Source organism: Stylophora pistillata, chromosome 12, assembly GCF_964205215.1.
Source record: "Stylophora pistillata chromosome 12, jaStyPist1.2, whole genome shotgun sequence".
Taxonomy (NCBI): Eukaryota; Metazoa; Cnidaria; class Anthozoa; order Scleractinia; family Pocilloporidae; genus Stylophora; species Stylophora pistillata.
The window spans coordinates 14,515,401-14,537,500 of record NC_142530.1 but is presented as its reverse complement, the minus strand read 5'-3'; the positions used below and the strand labels follow the sequence as shown (position 1 = coordinate 14,537,500).

Genomic DNA, 22,100 nt, shown 5'->3' with positions numbered 1-22,100 from the left:
TCAATACACCGGTGATTCTACACAAGCTGCAGCAACATCTATGGCTACAGGTGGTGGTGTGCCTCTTGAAGATATCATTGCGGCTGCCAACTAGTCATCAGCAACAACCTTCAAAAAATTTTATCACAAGGCTATCCTAAAGAATAAGTTTGTTCAAAGTATTTTGGCTTCAGGCAAACCAAAATGACATTAACATGGCACATTCGTTTAAGACAAATGAACATGGATTTTGATATTGTTAATCCCAGATGGTTGTTTTAAAATAAAAAAATTTAGACATTGATGAACAGTGTCTTTGTAATCTGCACCAGTATTGTGAGTATCAGTCGGAGAAGGAGTGACGGAGAAATTATATTTCCTCGGAGGGTACCTACCTGAAGGGGGGATATGGTTCTCCAAGCTCCTTCGAAGACTGATACGAGTAATACTGGTCCCCTTTCCAGTGGTAGTAGACATCTATACCACCCCACCCTGGTCTGTTAATCAATACTCAGCTTGCCACTCAATCAGAGGATGTCATTACGCATGCATTGAATTTAATTAAAATCGTGGGTTCCAGGCCGTCGCACGCCGCGAACTGCACTGGTCAGTATTGCTCACATCAGTCTTTGAAGGAGCTTGGAGAACCATATCTCCCCTTCTGGTAGGTACCCTCCGAGGAAATATAATTTCCTTTTCCAACCCCCTTGCCAAACAAATATCAAACAGTTTTTGTTATGCTTCCAAGGACCTAAATTTTTCAATTCTCTGAATATAGAAATCCAAAATGTTGACACACTTTCCCTGTTTGAGTCTAAACTGTAAACATTACTCCTTCCTTGAATCCCTTCTTACTCTTCCTTACTTTTCTCAAGCTGCTCAAGTATATGTTTGTCTGAGTGCCTGCTATTGTTGTTGTTGTTGTTTTGTGTGTGTGTGTGTGTGCGGTGTGTGTTCTTTCCCTTTTAACCTAAAATATTTTGTACCTAAACCATGCCAAAAAAAACTGATACCTCACTTTTGTAAAATATGAGGAGCCTGTAGTTTGCATAAGCCTCTTGGTTTCCCTATGGGTTTCCTTGCCATATTCTAAATCTTCTGTTATATTATTATTTTAATGTGTATGTAATTCTTTTTATTTCTATTGATGTATCATAAATAACAAAATGGCAAATAAACAAATGAAAAAAAAAAAGAAAAATCATGTTTACTATTAAGGAGATTTTCCAAAAGGCCAAGTTTAAGGTCAGATGTTTCCATGGTGTCTATAAAAAAGTTTTAAGAGGTGATGAAAGGGGGTGAAATTCAATGCTGTTATCAAAGTCTGAAATTCTGATTTAAAAAACATCAACCTGACATTAAGCTCTGTTGTCTGTTCTCCTATCACAAAAAAAAAAAAAAAAATGCCATCAATATTTAAGTCTTTTGTAAACTACAATAACAAACCTGAAGACTTTTCAGAACTTTCTCTGGCACCAATGGCCCATTCATGTCTAAGCTCTGGTCCCTTTGAACAGTACTAACACTTGTAGATCCTGTAGATATTGATCTTGCCACTGGATTCTTCTCGCAAAGATGGAAAACAATTGAGAAAATTAAAGCTCAAAAAACTATGATGACCTCAAGCAACAGAGTATGGTGACAACAAAGTGGTCAGTTATCCACTGCCCAACAATCCAGTTACTTTATGTCACAGAGATCTAGCTTTAGTTACATCATGTTCAATTATCTACTTCATATATCTTCTTCCTCCTATAATTCATTCAAATAATTTGATGTGGAAACCTTGTTGGTGATTTGGAATTAGGTTTAAGGACAATTGTTAGCCAAGGTAGTTATGCTACTTAGCTTGTGAAATAAAAGGGATGTCTGGCTGTTAACCAACATACATGTTTGCAAGTACATGAAGCAAAGCAAGTTTTTTGTTGTTCTACTTGCTTCTACTGTTGATAACCATAGCACACAAATCTATAATTAACTTCACTCTTTCATACTCAGTATATCTAAAGTTTACCTTCTTTCTAGCAGGTGGGATGGGTGGCTCCTCATTTATAACCTGTTCATCATCTTCACCCTGTAATTTCAGAAACAAAAAGGAACATTGTTTTCTGTTTACCTAATTCCCTACTCTTCACATAGCTAAATTGTAAAACTTCTCCCACCACTTCACATCATCTGCATGTGCTTTTGTTTGGGTTAAAATTCACTTCCTGTGATGTTTGTTTCAACTCAAATATGACAACTTTGGCTTATTTTTCTATGATATTAAGTTGCAAAATACTTAAACAGCACATATAACTTTCAATCATGACTTACATTTCCACCTTCCTGTTGTTGCCTTTCAAGCTCCTTTGAACGAATACTCCGTGCCTCTGCTCGGGCTGCTCTTTTAGCTGCAAGACGTGCTTCTGCCTGTAACCAAAATTCAATACTAACAATATGAGTGAAATTCAAATCTAAACTATGTCCAGTCATAACTATTTAAATAGTAATGATTTCCAGACATAATTCAGAGAAAAAAATGGAGTCAGAAAAAAAAAAAAAGTCCCAAAAAGCAATCAAACAAGCTTGACCAAAGTGTCATTAAGAGCCATTAGACAGAAAGTCTGCCATCCTTATCCCTTCATCCCCTGAGAATGATAAACATCTAATTAATTATTTTTATCCAACAGTATCACACCTGAACAAAAACATTAAGGTCATAAAAATAAAGGAGATGATTGTGAACTCAAGAAGCTCTCGATTGTCAGACAAACTCTTTCCTTGTAAACACTATAGGAAATGTATATAGAAAAGTAAAGAGAACTTGCAAACTGTTGGTGGGGTTTTAAGGGTTAACCTGCTACTTTGGCTTCAGTTTACCGCAAGAGCTTTTGAAAAATCAAATAAAATCAAGAAATCTGTGTCCCAGCCAATTACCCAGTTTTGAGTGGAATTGAATACATAATGATGAATTGCCAGTAACCAGATCCTTGCATTTGCACAAAGATTTTTGGGATTACCACAGGGCAAACATTGCAACCCACTAGAAAGAAATGTATGGCGAAAGGCAGTTTTGATGGTTAAAAAAAAAAAAAAAATTTTGAGAGAGATCAACCCTTTTTTGTAATAGTTTTATCACAGATGGATTAAGATAATTTTAATACAAGATAGGTGTAAGTTTTGGTGGGAATTACCCCGAAATATGTTATAAAATATACTGATAAACTTCTCTCCTTGTGTAAGGTCTATTGTGAAATCGTCATCACTTAATGGTCTTGACATATTACAAAATTAGCCATAAATCACGAGGAGACAACTCTTCAAGTCTTATCAGTTATATTAACTATGTAGAGCTTGTCTTCATACTTGTCCACATATCAAATAAACAACTTACTACGTCTGAAAATATACCTCCTCGAAGGAGAGAAGTCGTTGTCAGTGTGATGGAAATGTTTTTTTTTTTTTAAACTGAACTGTTGCTCTTTGGAACAAGCACTGAAAAACAAGAGGAAACCCCTGGCTCAAGTGATGGTTTGTTTGAGCAAAATCCAAACATTTTTGAGCTGCCACTTTTCTCCTTGAGCTCCTTGGGAGGATAATTATGTTGGGAAAGGCAAGATCACAGGAACTCCAGCAGAAACTGTAGACATATAATTGCTCCTTAAGCAACTCATTTGTACCTTCTCTACTTAGATATATTTGGTATGAATTGCCAAGAAATAACTCATTAAAGCCTTTTTAGTTTTGTTTAATTGTATTTGGTGTACCTTTACCAAATTTCTTGGCTTTATATCACAAAAGAGCACTGATACAGCTACCTCAAAAGAGCACAAAATTGAAATGGAATGCTTGAGCATTAAATATTATCGTGATAAATTAAAGTGATTTAACACCTACATTGCTTTCTTGTTGTGATCTATGAGAATGAACCAGTGTTGATAATCAGCTCAAAACTGAACCTTTTCTTCTGCAAGTTTATTGGTATATTTTATAACATATTTTGGGATACAGTAAAACCCCGCAAGTAAGAACCTACATTTTTAGGAGTTAGCCTAAACAGGTTCTTATATAAATGGTACTTAACAAAATTTTAGGCTATTTAGGTTCTTAAAACAGGTTCTTATTCATGGAGAAAAACACACCTGCATAACAAGTTGGTAATTGTCCTATATTTTAATTTTATTCACCACACCACCCCTACCCCCCCCTCCACAAAAAGGGAAATAATATAAATTTGTATATTTACATCTATTACAATAAATAATTTCAGTGTTCAGTGTACCTGTAATGTACTATATGATTTTAGAAAATAAGAACCTATTTCAATTTTCTTAGGCTAAATAGGTATAAATGGCAAATTTTAGGCTAACAGGTTCTTAATTTTTAGGTTCTTACTTGCGGGTTTTTACTATAATTCACACCAAAATTTACATCTACTTTGTATTAAAACTATCTTAATCCATTTATGATAAAACTGCAGTGAAAAAGCTTTTGATCTCTCTCAAACACTGTTTTTCTGAACATCAAAACTGCCTTTCACTACATGTTTCTTTCTAGCAAGCTGCAATGTTTACCCTGTGGCAATCCCAGAAATCTTTGCACAAACGCAGGGGTCCGGTTACTAGCAACTCATTCATCTACCAGCAAAAGGTTTTAACAAGTGCATCCATTCCGATTTTCTCAACGATTCAAGGGAACTTTGTAAAACGACTAACATATTTCATCTGACAATTCAACTTATGTGTAATCCAACAAAACAGCACATGTGGCATTCATGATTATCTAGCCACCAACTATTTCTTATTTGCCTTCTAATCTTGAGAAAAACCTTGCATTACACCAGATTACTGAATCAAACCTGGGCCAAACTGCTGGGAGTTGAACCCTCTGTTCTCTACAACAATAATGTCAGTTTTGAGGAGAACAACATCAGCTTAACCATTTAACCCCAAAGAGTGACAGAATCAAATTTCTCTTCACATTATCACTGCTGAATCAAATGCTTTAGTAGTGAGAATATAAGAAAGGATCACCACCTTAGGAAGTTCTCAGTTGAGAGGCAAATTCTCCTTATCAGTACCAGAGGAAATGTATAAAAGACACTATTGAGAATATGCAAACAGACTATACAAAAGGATTAGAAGGACTTGTATCAATTTTTTTTCTCTAATCAATGTCATTTATCTTTTGCCATCAAGAAAAATATATTTAAAAGCATTTTGTTTACAGGAGATAAACATTCACACACATTTGATTCTGGTTTCAAATGATGCATTTGTCTACATGTCTATTATTAACAATTCTGTGTGCTTCAAATTCAAAGTGTAACTTACTAAACCTCCAAAATCATCACCATATACAGGCAATTTGAATGGTTAACTGCTTAATAGAAAGAATGGTTTTAATTCCAATATCAATGACTGGGATTGTTATTTCAAAACCGAAAAAAACTAAAGTGCGACGAATTTTATCACCTGTAAAGCGGTTAAAATTCGAAAGTAAGATTATCAGCAAAAGAAACTACAGTCTTCAAAGGGTAAATTATCACAAAGCGCAGTTCAACGCGGACTACGAGTAGTTGGAACGTACTGAATTTATACAGGAAATGGTTTAGGTGGCCGCCCACCGTAAAAAGTCAAAGTGGTAGCAATCGTAAATAATAAACAACACCAACACGCCCCAGAGCGAGCAGGCAACTGATAAAAAGCTGGGTTATCGAAAGCTACGAAACTCGGGAACCATCTAACGCCATAGAAGGCAAAAAAGTAAAACTGAAATGAATGAAAAAAAAGCGTTCGACTCGAAATTATTTTCAGGATATGTTCAACAATGAGCATCACAGCTACCGCAAAATCGTGACTTGCTCTCATTAATGTAAAACTGTCACTAGAAATTGACATCATTCATGAAATGTATTCACGAAATTTACGACGAGGGAATTTAAATGCCCAGAAATTCAGGAAAGAACCTTGAAAGCTAACCCACGAAGGACCAAACAACCATAACAAAGCGTTCAATTACTTGGCTTTGGGCGAAAAATCGCTAGTTCTACGTCAGCATTAAAAATTCTGGTCCAGTAAATGAGTCTCCCGACACGAATCAAAATTCACGTTATAGAGATTACGGACAAATGATCTCTTACCTCACGAGCAATTTGATTTAAGGCCTGGTCTTCTGAAGAAGACGTTGTCCTGTTAAGCGGCCTTCTTCTACCGCCGTGTGCTGAGCTCATTTTCGACAATGAAGTCACACAAACACACACCTTCCTCGGCAACTTTTGAGCAATCAGCTAGTCTGGATTGAATACTAGAACTTACATCTGTTTCCACAAATTGTGCACAATAAGTCCGCACGTTTTGCAGTTTTTCTACGAAGGAGCCCGGCGGGCACAGCCTAATTATCTGCTTTGCTTCGTTCAACACTCCTGGAATAAATTCACAAGGCAAGGCAAATATTTTTCGCTTCGTAACACCACTTTTCCGCCATAGTCGCCTCTCGGTGGAATCTCCCGGATCAAAACCAAAAGAATACATGCGCTGACATTTTCCAATCGTGCTATCCGCTGACCGTGCTTCTTCCACAAGGGGGCGGGGCAGGCTCTCTGATAGATTGTGCTAGAAAAAGAAGAATATCCTATAAAATGCTACGAGCTTTACTCGATTTTTTTTGTCAGATTGTGCTCAAAATTATGCCCGCTTTTGAAAATTACGCTACTTCTTCTTAAATTGTAATTTTCAAAAAAACAAAACAAAACAAAAAACAAAAAGCAAACAAAACAAAAAAAGTCCAGATTAATTACATATTAATTGTTAGTAAAGCATGATATCTTCTCCATTTTGACTTGCTACGGATAAAACACAACCAACCAATGCCATTATTTTGCCTGTAAACGCGGGAACTGTGACGGACGAATTCTGTATTTCCGGTGTGTCCGGTCCTCTAAACGATGAACGACGCAGTATAGTTGGTGCTTAGGTCTGAACTTCAAGATGAATAATAATCGTAAATCAATATTTCGGGACTTCTATTTTAATAGGATAGCAAATTTGTGAAACAATATACCTAATGATGTTAGGCAGGCTGAATCTAGTGACTCTTTCAAGCGTAAACTTAAGTCGTTTTATTTCAAGAAGAGACTTTTCAACGTTTTTGATGGCAACAACTTTCGTCCTTTTAAAATAATTTGTCCTAAACAGCTAAATGTTGCCGTGTAAATACCCTTGTTGCGTGCACTTGTTAAGCAGCCTATTAACTCTATTTATATTATTAAGTTAATATTTTAGGAGAGGGTTGGGTTGGAGCTTAAACCTAATAGGGGACTTATGTCCTATTGTTTCTTTCTCCGGTACTGCTTTGTACAAATCCTTAAGTCATAATAAATAAATAAATAAATAAATAAATGAACTTGAAACTGACTGAACCATTGACTGAAATTATATATGAATTTGGTAATGTTCCCAACAAAAACACTTAAAATATGCTGATTATGCCAGTACTGCCACTTTCGTTAAAAAAGTGAAAAAAATATGGTCGTTTTTCTCAACTACGCCAAAAAATCCTGCTAGCACAATCTGCAAGGGCCTAGGCCTAATGGAGAGACCGTCTGTAAGAAACCCCCGCAGCGCCGAAAGAAGTACTAGAAACTTCCTAAAAATACAGGAAATTTCAATGTGAAGGTAAGTGCTGGTCATCAGGCTGAAAGAAATACTGACCGAATGCTGTTAGGCATAAATAGGTTGTGCTCGGCAACTTTTGAACAACTTTTAGCATTTTCAGCAACCCAGTTTTGTATTGCGAGCAACGGTCAGCAACCTAGAGCAACTTTTGCCTTCCTTGGCAACTTTAATTTTGAGTCAACAAATAGTTAAAAACTGACCAAACCATCAAAATGGTCTTTATCAAAAGGTTTTTTTATTAAAACTGGTCAAAACTAAGGATGTCGTATATACGTTCTTTCAAATACTATGAAATAACACGTGCGCCCACAAACTGGACAGCAGCTATCTATCTAACGGGTGCTTACATCCAGCGGTTATTCGCTCCAACAATAGAGCTTCCCGCACGCGCCGGCTCCACCAATTAGAAGCTGAAATGTCTGACGAGGAAAATGAAAATAATACAGATATTGACACTATTGAGTTCACCATAGCCGCGGGGGTGACTCTTAATATTCCTGCAAGAGCAGCAAAGAACTTCAATTTCTAGAAAGCGCAAAATTCACGTCAACGAAGGTCCTGATACAAACAACGAGAAGCGGTAGCATATCTCGACCTCGTCCTCAGGGAAAGGAAACACAACATACGCTTGGGATCGCGTGAAAGACTATCCAAAGCGTCATTAGAAAATACTTTCTATTATTAGTTACGTTGAGATTATATTAATCACAACAAATGATGTTAAATTACACATACAACGTCATGTTAATCTGGAACAAAATGACTCTCAAAAATAAGCAACTATTTTTAAACTTGGGTGGCAACTTTTAAATTTTTTGAGCGACTTTAGAGCAACTTTTGGGTGTGTTGTCAAGCAACTTTTGTTGGATTTATACCAGCCGACAATCTATTCATGCCCAAACGCTGTGTAATGGATAAGGTGGACTGAAAGCAATCAAGCCAATATCAGCAAATTGTTGGAAATTAGAGTGATTCTGTGAGGGATGCGCATAACACCCTTGCCCTGTTTTTCAGATTTCTGTGGCACTCTTTTTTAATAAGAAGTAAACCCCGTAAAACCTCATTGAACTGCGTTGTCATCTAACTGTCGGCCCTTTCACTCCTTACCTTTCATTCTCATCGTTACCGTCAGAGGTCCGTCTACCTCTAATAATCCCCTAATTTTTCTTTATTCTCATCACTTTTCTGCTTGATGTTGTATTGATATTATCAGGAGAAATTCTGTCTTGGTCATTTAGCGGGGTAAAAGGGGGTTGAGAGAGGCGTTTTTGGAAAAAAATTAAGCTTTTCGCATGGCTCATTAGCCGGCCCATACAGAGCACATATAGGGCCTACAGGGGGGTTGTATCCTCTGTAATATTTAATTTTTTTGGATTTGTACCGTTTCCGTAATCGTCTGAGCCAAGAAAGTATAAACTATTGATATTCTCTTGTCTGAGCTTATTGTTATCTTTCTATGTTATCAGGTTCACTCCTAAAATAGCCAGTTATACGACACTCGACCCCACAAGCTTCTAAGCGTTTTAAAATTCCCGTCGCGCTTAAATAAAGGTTTCACTAACACACGTAATAAGTCTGGTATTTGATTTTCAAACTGTCATCTAAAAAAATTTACCTGTCGGAGTTGTTTCGATCTTCCTACCTCTGTGAAATAATCAACTGACCAATGATATTACACTCTCCAACTTCCTGTCCACCCGCCTTTTGAAAAATACAATGAGCTGTTTGTACTTTTGTGCGTCACATGGCAAATTTTCGCAAGTAAAATGCTTAAAGTTAATGGCGAAAATGTCAGCAGATGCTCAGTAAGACATGGAAAACACGCAACCGAAAAAGGAATTATAAGTTTTCCATAGTTGATATGAGGAAATAATCTACCAGCTATTTTTAAATTTTTTCCTATCGATTTTCGAAAGTGAAGTCGCAAGATAACAAACATTTTTTTTCAACCCGCATTCAAATAGCATTGTGACCTTAGAGGTTTGATCTGTCACTTGTGACATTAATTTTGAAAAAGTTCTCCATGATTGCTCTAACTCGGAAATAATATTCTTGCTTAAATATACGAACAGGACACTTGAAAGAAATTAGGTACCCCATCAAAATTGATCTGTTTGAGCCAGCTGCATCCAGAATCAAACAAGTCTTTCTGGTTTGTTTGAAAATAATTCATCGGCAAAATAGCTTATCCTTTTCCTTTCAGTGGTCGATGATAGGTTTTCGCTCTTGCTCTTTGCTGTTCCGGTCCGACAAATATTTCACCAAACGAGAGCAGATGTGAAGGGGCTCTCCTTTTTTCTTACGATTTTGTGAAGCCTCTACAGCTGCAAGCAGCCATAAACGTGCCGGATGCTACCATTTGAGAGAGAATGCTTTGAAGCTCTCTCCGTCTAAGTTAGCAGTTAGCGTGACATACAGGATGGCAAAAAAAAAAAAAAAAGAATAAAAAATTAAAAGAAAAAGAAAACCGCCAGCGGTGGGGGAGGGGAGGGTTGGAACGACTGAGTGGGCGAGATTGTTTTTCTTCTTCGAAGATACGTACTCAGTTTCGGGCCATTATCGAATGCATGATCACATTACAGCCGAGAATGTGAGATTCGCTCGCGATTTTGAGACTGAACGAATGGAGTAAGGGTAAGGTACAACTTAACTTTGGTTCTTCTTGTTAAAAGAACGAAATCCACGGGAATTTCATGTGATTTCTGCCAACCACCGCTTTCACATGAGAACCCCGTGATAGGCCAGTGCTTTTCAAAATATTTGACCGCCATGTCAGTCTTTGTACCTAGAAGTACGCTTTTTAGCCGCCATAATTACTAGGTATGCTTTTGCCCTAAAGTTTAACACAAATGGTGAGTAGCAGGGATTTAAAAGTGCATATCACATCTCGCTAGACTCATTTCTTTAGAATGGTGTTTAAGTGAGTTTGCTCACTGAACTTAACGACCATTGTGTTGGGTTTGTAATGAAATATGCTCTTAAATGCACATACGAATCGTTGGCAGCTGCGAGTAAACGCTCACAAATTTCGAACTTTCTCCATAATTCATCATTTCACTCTTGAAATTTCCGTTCTGTTTTCTTGTAGGGGATACTAAAGACCATTTGAAGTAAATTTTCACAACAATAGTGCAGGACTTGCTTGCTCTGTACTGATCGCTTTTGTGTGGAATTTGACGGTAATTGGGTACAAGCTTTTTCACATTTATACGCTGCCATCGGCAACAATGGATTCGATGTCTGTAAGTTTGAAGTGATTATTTTAACTGAGATGGCGGAAATGCCATAGATGTATGCCTGAGCACATCAGTCAGAATCAAACATGCGTTCTGTAAAATTACTTGTGCAGCAATTTGCTGTTTCTATATTTTATTTGGTTCGCAGTCATGCGAACACAAGTTTTCGTTACATGTCTGATTCATTTTGCTGCATTTGTCGAGCTTATAAGCTTCCAATGCGCCTTCCCTATTCATTAAGATTTCAAGGAAATATTTTGCTGTAAAGAATCTGTATCTGGCGACTAGAAACTTTGTCTCGCTACATGATTATTAGTTTCGCTTCCTGAGTATAGGGAAAAGTCCCTTCACCCCGAGTTCAAACGGATGTTTATGAAACTGGTCTTTTCGAATGAGATCAAAAAAAGTCCAAGCAGGGTGGGCAAAAAGGAACCATCTAAATATATGTTTTGACAATTAACTCAGAGTTGTCAGAAGCTGTAGATTTTTTCCTTAAAAGTCTGAACATCAGCTATAATGGCAGATGGCGTTACATTTATATACAAATGGCCGAGGGTCTAATCTTTGTATTTCCACCCTCTCTAGTCGCTTGAAATTTATTCATCAAGGATACAGAACTATTTTCACATCTGTGGAGAAACTTAAAGGAATATGTCAAATATACACATTGTGACTAATTCTATCTATATAATTTTCTTCCAGGAAATGATAATATTTGTTTTAAACCACATTTATTTTTTAATTTTTGGTGTCCGTTTGGCTATGAGTCTTAATTATTTGACTAAGAACTGTGTAATATATGTCTGCATTTACTAATAACCTTTGAGAAATTTTTGTTTTTAAGTGGCTTAGTAATGCACATAGCACATATGATATAAACCAAGTGGAATTGCAGACCACATTAGGAAAGTGAAAATAATCAAATTTAGTTAACAAGCACTTTCAATTAAAAACCGGCAGGGCTGGTATGGAAACATTCATCTGGGCCAGTGATTTCTATCAATGTGAATGCTAGAGGGTTGTAAAAATGGTTCTCAAAACCAGCAGTCATAGCCTGATTTAGACTCAGTTCAAATGCTGCATCAACAATATACCCCCCATGATGCATATCAGATTCCAGCTTGTGTGTTAACAAGGGAAACAATTAGTTTTGTTTCCCTCAGACTCCCCATGAGCACCTAGGTTTTGCCTTGGGGAACATTTAGCATCTCAGATAAACAAAACTCATTGTCTCTCATAGCTAGGGCATGTCATCAAGTGTTTTGCTCTACCTCCCAAGTCAAAAATGAAACAATTGATTAGAAAGTTCATTGTGACTTCAAAAATGTTATTTCCTTAATGCCAGTTGGCCATGCAATTTGTTGCTGTTTCAAGGTAAACAAGCTGAGCACGTGCAAGTCGACAGTTATATTAGCTATGGATTTGATGGGCTGTCACCCATAGCATGTGACATGTTTTCCCCTAATTGGAAATCATATTTGAGTTGGGAGGTTTAGCATAGTAGTCTGAATTGAGTTAACAAAGTCTATTTGAGGGTGGCGAAGGGAATTTCTACCTGATGTGTGATTTAGGCCAAAATTTTTATGTGCTACCTGAATTTAACAGAAGGCCAAACATGAAATATACATGACCCACAATTTTTTTCTTCAATTTGTTAAAACATCAAGATTTCCCTGAAACCTTTCACACAACATGAGAACAGAGATTTAAGGTTTTCCCTTTTACATACATGATGTCTGGAACACCAGCAAAGGAAACTGTCCCTTGTCAGGGTATCAAACACACAACTGTAAAATGGACAATTAGAATCAAAAGATGTAGGTCTTCAGTGCGTGAGTCACTGTTTTCTGCATGAGAAAGATTCACTTTACTCTTCATTGCACCTTGCCCTTTCATTATTTCATATACCTATTTATTTGGTGGTTTTCAAAATCTATTTGGTTTCTTATGAATTATTTTGTTTCAATTGTGGTTTTAGTTGTTCTCCAAAAGTTTACCAGTTTTGAACAAGAAGGACAACACTAGTGGCAGTAAAGTTAGTCAGCCATATTCCTTTTACAGCAAAAAGCTCGGCATGGCAAGTGAGCCACTACTGTTGTCAGCAGACTCAGAGTGTGAAGTATCAGAAGTACCAGAAGTAAAGGAATTGGATGCTTCTCGCAATCATTGTGAGCAAGCTTCAAGTTATACCTGCCCTTCGCATTATTTGGTGGACAAAGAAAATGGTACAGGTTCAGCAGATTTCTGCTTTTTCTGCTCACAACAGGGGCCAGTGATCCAGGAGAGCAGCTGTGATGATCGAATGGGTGAAATGAAATTCAAGTCACAAAGCTTGCAAATGTTGAATTCATTCTGTTCAAACAGTGCAAATGAGGAATCTCAGTTGTTGCCAGGGGATAAAAACCATAACTTCGAAACAGTACGAAAGTGTAATTCTGTGTCAGTGATAGAAAGTGTTGGGGTTACAACCAAGCCTTGTAAGAAAAGTGTGAGAGATCCTAGCATTTCTTCATCACTTAGCAAAGTTACAGATCTAAGGGAGAGTTCTGGATTAATGTGCCGTATTTGTCATGGTGGCAGTGAAGATGAAGAGCTCATACGACCTTGTAAATGCACTGGAACTGTAAAGTATGCTCATCAGAGTTGTATACTAAACTGGGTTTCAAAATCTGGACATCAGAGTTGTGAGTTATGCAAGTTTAAATTCAAGACAAGGAAGGAAAGCGTGAAGTGCTTTTGGAGGGTACAGTAAACTTTTCATTGTTTGTTACTGTTAAACCATATGATTGCACACCAAATTCCCATAACAAACTTTATAAGTCTCATGATTGTTTTGTGTACAGTTAGGATAATTTTAATGGCAATATTGGGAGTGAAAGGGAGTTGCATTGAAATGTTAGTAGTTTTAGCGCAGCTGTCACCCCAGATGAACAGAGAAAATGAAAAATTGTTAGTATTAAGCTGAAACCAAGTGTTCTCAGATATCCCCTACCTTAGTTTTGTAAGGGGTAGTAGTTAGCCTGAGGACATACTGTGGTAACACCCCAACGAGTTTTTGAAGTGCAGAACAACAATGACTGACCAACAGTTAACATTACTAAAGAATAAGGAAGATGGTAAGTTTTGAGCTCAGTAAAGAAATATTTGAGCGTGAGACAAAGAAAAAGTTCAGAATTTTTTCTTTGTCCCACAGTTGTGACTAGATGAAAAAACATCCTTCTGTATTTGCAGAGCTCAAAACTTACCATCTTTCTTATTCTTTACAAAACATGACATTGGGAGAGCATCAGGGCAAGGAATCCGAAGGTCTGAGGCTTGATTCCTCATGCCCGGGGACTTAGAATTTTTTTCTTTGTCCCACACTCATGACTTGATGAAAAAATATCCTTCTAAATTTACAACTAAGCCTTCAATTTATTTAGTGAAGATCCTATCAAATATAGTAGCATGATCCCTGCAGGCCAATTATGCTAGTTGTAAAATTTCTAATCTACAGGGTGTTGTTTGGAATTCTGCTCTAACCCTTTACACCCTTCATCAGTATTCATATTCCCCTTACTGTTCTCGAGACATTTCCTAAGGAGCTGACAAGGAGAATTTGTTTAACAATCAAGAGCTTCTATAGCTGATGATCGTCTCCTCTATTCATGTGACCTGAAAGCATGATTCAGGGGTAACACTGTAAGGGGAACTTAGATGCTTGTCACTCAAAGGCGATAAAAGGTTATAATCTCACGCTTTTACTCATTATGGTAACCATAAGTCATGGATTGCAAGGGAATTTAAAATACTGATGGCTTATAGCAATCTTCGAGTCATTTGAAAATTGAAGAGGATTTTTTTGGAATAATTAATCTTTTTTTACTCCTGTTTCTGCAGTGGTCTTTTCCTGAAGTGAGTACAAAGGGATGGCTACACATAGGACTTTTCATTGCATTTGCAACAATGCTTTTGACTTCTGTCACATGGATCATTTGGTCTCGTGTCAGTACTACCCCATCTGCAATTGCTGAACGTACAACAGAGGAAGTAAAGTTTGCCTACATGGTGAACGGTTTATTCATTGCTTTAGCTGTTGGTGGCTTGTACTTTGATAGTTTAAAGCATTTTAAACAGTATTCCAAACGATGGGCAGCACTGAATCAAAATGTGGTTGTGGAATGCTACACAACTGAAAACACCAGTGGAGTTCGAGGAGTTAATGTGCCATTACTGCAGAGAGCACGTCCACAGCAGTCTTCAAACAGCCCAGCTGAGGAGGAAACTGAGAGAGGCCAGACATCATCAAATGCCAGTGCTTCTAGAAATGATTCTGAAGCATGGGTGTGATGGCTGTACAGATTGGAGTTCAAAGAGCAGTTATATAGTAACAAAGATAACCCAGGTTACAACCTGTATCCTCTTTGTTTACTTATACTTTTGTCTGTCCACCATCTGACTACACATGCAACATCTTCTACACAAAATTTTGTGCAGTGTTCAATGTTTACCTGCCAACCCTTCCACCTGAAATGTGATTCTCTGGCTTTAAGATCAGAAATACAATTTCATGCCATCGTATGGCTGCTGATGAATTTCTCGCCCCTGCCAAGGAAAAAGACGAGCTTTTGCAGCCTTGTCCGACTCATTCCTACAAATAAGTGAAGTATATTTTAAAAGTTTGAGTCATTCAGAAAGGAGAGAAGTACTTGTGATTGATTTTGCTCCCCCTGAAAAAAGTCATTTTAGAAGGGAGACCTCTGAAGGTAAGGTTGTCACAACTCTCCTGAACATCCTTGTAAATTTGGAACAACCCTGACAGCTTTAAAGATGATCCCTACCTCTAAGAAAAAATATCACGCCTTAGCAGTTAGTAGGTATATTGATTAACAAAATACATGAAGTTGGTCTCCTGCCTGTGTATTGGTGGCAGTCAGAAATAAATTGGCAAGAAAGCACAGCTATTACATTGCAAAGGTTAGATGAAAAACTTCCCTTTTTTAACCCAGCTGACAAAACAAATGGCCATAAAATAATTTAAAATAAAAAGATGGGTGATGGAAGCATGGTATATCTATACCTGGAACCATAAACCTGTTTGTGTAAATATGGTGTATCATCCCGGTGAAAAAATACATTATTAATGGTAGTTATATATTTAAACCATTCAATGAAATGTGAGGCAAGGAGGTCAGGGGCTTTCCTTGAGGCAAGTTCTAGGAAATAAGCCAATTCCATTGTTTTCTTTTTTGTTTTTGAATATTGTTAGATTTCTTTCAGACACAAAATGTAGTATTGTTTTCACCCCCTCAATCCCATTAATGAACTAAACTTTTTTGCCATTTTATAGTTATTTATTTTTTTTTTTTTTGACCACAGCTATCTCATTTATTGTATTATTAACCTCTAAGATATCAGGAGCAAGGCAGAAAGCCATTATGTTGCTCTTTCGCTGCTTGGAGGCAGATAGGCTATTTGGCATCTGAGGTAGCATGCACGAAAAGGCACAATTCACTTGTGTTGTTTGTGTGAGAGAGAATTACGACCAATTATGGCTTTAACCCATTGACACCCAAAAGTGATTAACATGTACAACTTTTCCCTATCATATCCATAGTTTATCTAGTAAGCTGGTGATCAATATACTGAAACTTATCAGATAAGAAACGTTATTTTGATCTAAAACTAAACTCTCTTATCTCATTTACAAGGAAATGTGTGACAACTAGAAGGGAGAATTATTAATCAGATCTTGGGAGTTCAACGGTTATTTCATGACAAAGTGTGAAGCCGCATATACTTTCTTTATTTTCTCCTCTGATATTCCCCTGTTTTGGAGTTGTCCCCTCCTCCACTTCTCACCGTATTTTCTCCTCTGATATTCCCCTGTTTTGGAGTTGCCCCCTCCTCCACTTCTCACCGTATGGGTCCGAAACACTACAATCTGACGATAGGAAGGGAATGTACACGTAGTCTCGAATGAAGTTAATTTTGTGGTGTAAAGTGTTATATGTATTAAAATATCGCTCGGGTTACATAATGGCACAAATATACTTACAGTTAAGCTAATATTGATTCTTCAGCCATGAATGATAATGCAATTTGTTTGAGCCCGTGACTTGCAGATTTGCCCAAATTTTTATTGATAGATGGTTTGATCAGACTGTAAAGTATGTCGTAAATCAATTTGCTGGCTATAACTTGCAAGTAATAAGTTGTTGATATATTGCTCAGTGTAATCTTTTTACATTCCCTCATGTAACTGTAATTGGTAGGGTGTATTCAACATGCGCGCCTTTAGCGCAAGCCAACCAGTACCTCAAGCATATTTGACAACTATTTACCCAAGTGAAGGTACAGCTAGTTGTGGATATCCACTGCTAGCCATCGACACTGAGGTGAGTAGTTGTTTTAGTGTATACCAAAACAGTGAGACAATATAGCACAAACATATGATTTTAACTCATTTATTCCTGTAATGATTGCGACGTTTTGAGACGCAAATCCCCCCGAGAGTTACTCGGAGATGAATAGGAAAGGATACTCCGAGTTAGAGTAGCCAATCAGAGCGAACCTTAAACGATATCCTCTGTTTTTGTATATACTAATCCAAACTATTATTGCTGCAAGCTACGTTGACGTAGGGTATTAGAATTTCATGTAGCAAAATATAGAATACATATAGAATATTGACCACTTAAATATTTGGTTTTGTCAAACAAATCGAGAGAACATGCTTATTTTGCCAATCAGTAATTATAATGTCTTTATTTTTCTTAAGACTTGTTCTTGCTTAAAAAAACAACTCGAATTAGTTTTAATAACTAAACAAACGTTTATGGACTATCGGAAAAGAAAAGATACGGACTCTACCGTAGCGAAAGGGTAGACTCACTGTGGTCTGCGTCTACAGAAAGGAGCAAGTTTAACTGGTTCCTCCTTTCTAATTTTTGTTCGCTATGGTTATCCTTAACTACGGTTAAGGTTATAATAACTTCCATTTCTGGTTTCAGTTAAACCTTTCATTGCTTTCAGTAAGACCCGGCACCTGCTGGAGCTCCGGCGGGTATTCTGTTGCGATTCGCCGGGTATATTTCACCGCGCTCAAGTCGCGGTCACATTATACGCTCAGGTCGCACGCAAGTCGCTCTCCGGCGGGTGCTGTACTGAGGTAGCCACCTATTTAAATTCTTATTGAAAGCGCTGTAAAACTACTTTTTCCTCTATGTTGTCCACTCTTGGTGGTCGCAAACAATTAGTGTAGTGTTTCCATCAATCTTTACGAAGATTTTGTAAGTGACTGTAACTCTCAACCTAGGGTTTGTGGCGTTTATTTAGGAGTTGAGGAGTTGAAATAAATTGCATATTATATATGTTAAGGTTATGACATGACTTGCTGTTTGATTATTACTGTAAAGATGGGGTCTTTTATTAATCAGTTCCCCATTCTTCCCAATCGTTTAGATTATTGTATGCGTGTGTGTAAGTAAACCTTCGTCATTTTTACTGCGAAACTCAGAAATACGGTGAACACGGCCAGAAGCATTCATGGGTTTGATCGCGTGTCCTGATCAAATCGGAAGAATCATTAGTCTCGCAGTGAATTCATGGCTAACGCCAAAATAGCGGTCACTGAGTTCGCGTAAAACTTTCAGCTCCATGCACCGTCGGAAGGTCACGCAGCCTTGAGCCCAGAATTAGAACTGGCTCTCACGTTGTGTACTGTATTATTACGGAAGCCGCGGGTTTCGCCCATAACGAGTTTCGCCCAAACCCAAACGCGTTTCGCCCAGACCTAGACCCAGACCATAACTGAAAGATTATTTGGTTATATCAACTATAAGTTGAGGTTCTAAATTGGCCACCGTAACGAGTAAAAAAGCTGACGTTTCGAGCGTTAGCCCTTCGTCAGCGAGTGGAGTTTTTTTAGAAACTTTTAAACCTTTGACTTTTAAACCTTCGTCAGAGCGAATGGCGAGTTTCTTTAGAAACTTTGAGCCTTTATTCATAATTGAAAGAACTGGGTACACAGAATAAGAATCTCAAATCCGACTAGAATTATTTCTGACAAGAAAGGTCGAGAGTCGTAAGAAATACAAACCGTCTTTTCTTGAATAGAAGCCGTGGTTTCTATTTTTTTTTTTTTTTTCAAAAGGAAAGTAATGCGGCTTCTATTCAAGGGCGGCATCTATATTTTGATAGCCATATTCATGTGTGAAGTGGTCAATTGTGTCTATCGTGACGTCTATCGGAAATAGCAATCGGAATGCAACAATTAGAATAGAAAACACCTTTAAAAATGAAAAATCAAGCCCGAGGAAACCAGAAATCTCACTCAAAAATCAGGATTTTGAAAGTCATGGCAGAGAAAAGGAAGAACAACGACTTAAAATTTAAGTTGAGCGCTATTAGATAATTTTATCTCCTTTATATTGCGGCTTCTATAGGTGGTTTGCAACCAATCTCTAGAGATACGGGTAACAATGGTGAAAGGAACAAATGCTGCTGGACGATCAAAAGAAGCTAAAGAAATACCCATTGTTTACGTCCACGAACATGGCGGCCATGACGTAACGTGCAAACCACCTATTCAAGGGCGGCTTCTCTTTTTTCTTTTCATGAAATTTCTGCAGCTTCTATTCAAAGGCGGCCTCTACTGAAGAAAAGACGGTGAGCTTACTTTGCCTCGATTATCGGGGAATATAACCAAACCAGAGCAAACTTTCTTTCCACTGAAATAGACTCAAACTTATTTGATTGTCGGAACACATTGTAATTATGCATTGCTGCTATTCGTATTTAAATTACATTTGACTTCACTTTAGAAACAATAATTTGTGCCAACTTCGCACCTTTCCGAGTAAAGTTCAGTTTTCTTTTCAAGTGCAAGGGTGAGATTTTTGCAAGACAGAAACTTTCTTTTAATAAGATAGATAGATGGAAACTTTATTAACGTGTCAACGAACCTTCTAGTTTGGGAACTAGAAGGTTCTTTGACACTTAGAATGTTCCTTAAAGGTTCTTAGAACTTTCAACCGCACGCTTTGCCGGAGTCAGAAAAATTAACGCTTTCAACAGCGATCAATTTGCTTCAACACGAAACACTGAAACGCGACCTTCTCGAGAGAGTAAGTGCTGCAGATAAAACCAAAATCATATTCATACTCTTTCGATAAAGATTTTTAAACGGCTCTTTTGTATTTCGTGCTTGAATTACCTCTCCCAGTCCCTGCTTGATTCTCAGTAAAAAAGACAACTTGTTCGCTTCAGCATTTTTATGGCGTCAGGAAAAGTCACGTTATTCAAGGCATTCAACGTTCGTTCTGGGCTTACGCATGTTTCATCATCATCATCATGTTTATTTGTTCAAGCAGGTTGGATTTATTGGCAACTGTATAAGCTGATGTGGACCTGCTGTTTTCCCACCCAACCCACCCCAGGGGAGGACATCCAGCACACAGTAATTTCGTGTGTGGGAAATTAACGTCTTTTACCCCTTACCCTTTAAGAGACGGGACCTCCGGCTTTACGTCCTATCCGAGAAGACGAAACAATGTGAGTGAAGTGTCTTGCTTAAGGACACAACGTTAAGCCCCAGCCAGGACTTGAACCCGGGCCGTTTAACCCAGAGTCCAGCGCACTGACCACTGGACTACTCACGCCTCACGTACGTAAGCTCAACGTTTGGGTTGAGCTTACGTACGTGAGACGTGTACGAAAAACATACGTACGTAAGTTTTTCGAGTTACACTCTAGGCCTACTTATGGACGAAACTATTTTCTATGTTCCACGCGCAATTGTTTTGACAACCTGTTGGAATAAGAACATGAACTGGAATAAGAACATTCTACTGACAACAATCATTCACTTGACTCTGATGATGACTTCCGCACAGGTTGTCGAAACGTCAGTCACTACCACCGACAACAGTCCTTCTCAGGACTACACTCACCCGGACGATCAGACTACACCTTCATAAGTTGAAATTGTAAATTGGCCACCGTAACGAGTTACAAAGCTGACGTTTCGAGCGTTACGGTGGTCAATTTATAACCTTATCATATAAGGGGCAAAATTACTAAATTGCGATTGGTCAAGACAGAGGGCAGTTTTTCTTAATTTTTGTAATTGCCCCGGGCAAAATTACTTGAAAATGATTGGCTGAAAATCGCTTAGCAACGGCTGCCAAGGTAAAGAAATTTCTGTTTGTTTTGTAACAATGGCGTCCCGTTTTGCGCGAGATCAGTAAAAAAACATTTTGCCCCTTATATTATAAACAAGTAATCACATGGTTCCTCGTAAAACACGCGTGATTTTACTCGGCCCCATGCGATTACCTATACAAATTACCCGACTAGATTCGATCCCTTTTACTTCTGGGCGAAACCATTCTCGTTCTGGGCGAAACGATGTAGGCAAAACTTGTTATGGGCGAAACTCGGTATAACCGTTATTATTAAAAACTAGATCATTGGATAACGCAATTCAAGACTTTTTATTGGCCTAGCCATTATGGTATATCAGCCAATATACCATAATCTACAAATATGGTAAGCGTACGTGTCAGCTTAAAATTAAAAGGGAGCTAAAAATTTAATAAAATTTAATAATTTAATTCAACGTTTTTAATAAAACAATTATTCCACTCGCGCTTGTTGGATATGAGATGATTATAGCCAACTCGGCGCTACGCGCCTCGTTGGCTATCTATCATCTCATATCCAACGCGCGCTCGTGGAATAATTGTTAATTACATTTAAAGATACAATTAGTAGATTGGCAGAAAGCAAACAATGAGAACCTTGGCATGGACTATCAAAGTCCGGTTCGCGCAGATGTTGATTTACTTGTTCCTGTATCCTTGAGGTAGGTTTTTTACTTGCCAGAATAATTGCCCTACATAACACCTAAGCGTAATGGGCATGAGTGAAAGAGGAACAACGCGGAAACGTGTCCAGTGACAGTGAATATTGCTTGATTAGTGTTAGCGAATGTCTAATGAGAGCATGCTGAGAATGATATAATTATATACCTAATGATGAAGGATGACTAATGACATTGGCTGATGTTTGGTCATGGCCAATGATACCTCGTGACCCTGGAAAATGTTGGCTAATGATGGAGGATAATGATAATGTCTAATGATGCTTAATGACGGCGATTGATGTCCAGTGAGAGGGTGAAATGTCCAGTAATGAGAAATGATGTCCGTTGAGGGGGGAATTAGTTGTAACAGTTAATGGGGTA

At 37.8% G+C, this 22,100-nt stretch overlaps 2 protein-coding genes across 6 annotated transcripts in view; one reads left to right on the top strand and one right to left on the bottom strand.

The window, feature by feature from the left end:
• Positions 1–6,482, bottom strand: part of LOC111330818 (leucine-rich repeat flightless-interacting protein 2) — an 18,835-nt gene extending 12,353 nt beyond the window's left edge. For 2 of the 3 annotated variants that reach the window (XM_088740811.1, XM_088740812.1), the window contains exons 1-4: positions 6,104–6,482; positions 2,296–2,391; positions 1,994–2,053; positions 1,426–1,542 (exon numbers count right to left, since the gene is read on the bottom strand). In XM_088740811.1, the coding sequence (XP_088596937.1) occupies positions 1,426–1,542; positions 1,994–2,053; positions 2,296–2,391; positions 6,104–6,193 (363 nt within the window). In that variant the 5' untranslated portion in view covers positions 6,194–6,482. The remainder of the gene's footprint in view (positions 1–1,425; positions 1,543–1,993; positions 2,054–2,295; positions 2,392–6,103) is intronic. The other variant, XM_088740810.1, reaches the window with a different exon arrangement.
• A 3,647-nt stretch (positions 6,483–10,129) lies between these two features.
• On the top strand, positions 10,130–18,236 carry LOC111330824 (uncharacterized). 3 transcript variants are annotated; one of them, XM_022935782.2, is made up of 4 exons: positions 10,130–10,271; positions 10,726–10,816; positions 12,852–13,616; positions 14,753–18,236. In XM_022935782.2, exons 3-4 carry the CDS (start codon positions 12,948–12,950, stop codon positions 15,200–15,202), a joined length of 1,119 nt encoding a protein of 372 aa, XP_022791517.1. In that variant the 5' UTR covers positions 10,130–10,271; positions 10,726–10,816; positions 12,852–12,947; the 3' UTR covers positions 15,203–18,236. The 3 variants fall into 3 exon arrangements, with proteins under 3 accessions (XP_022791517.1, XP_022791515.1, XP_022791516.1); XM_022935780.2 differs by having other exon boundaries at positions 10,726–10,879; XM_022935781.2 differs by lacking the exon at positions 10,130–10,271 and adding an exon at positions 10,385–10,489 and having other exon boundaries at positions 10,726–10,879.
• Positions 18,237–22,100: the final 3,864 nt, after the last annotated feature.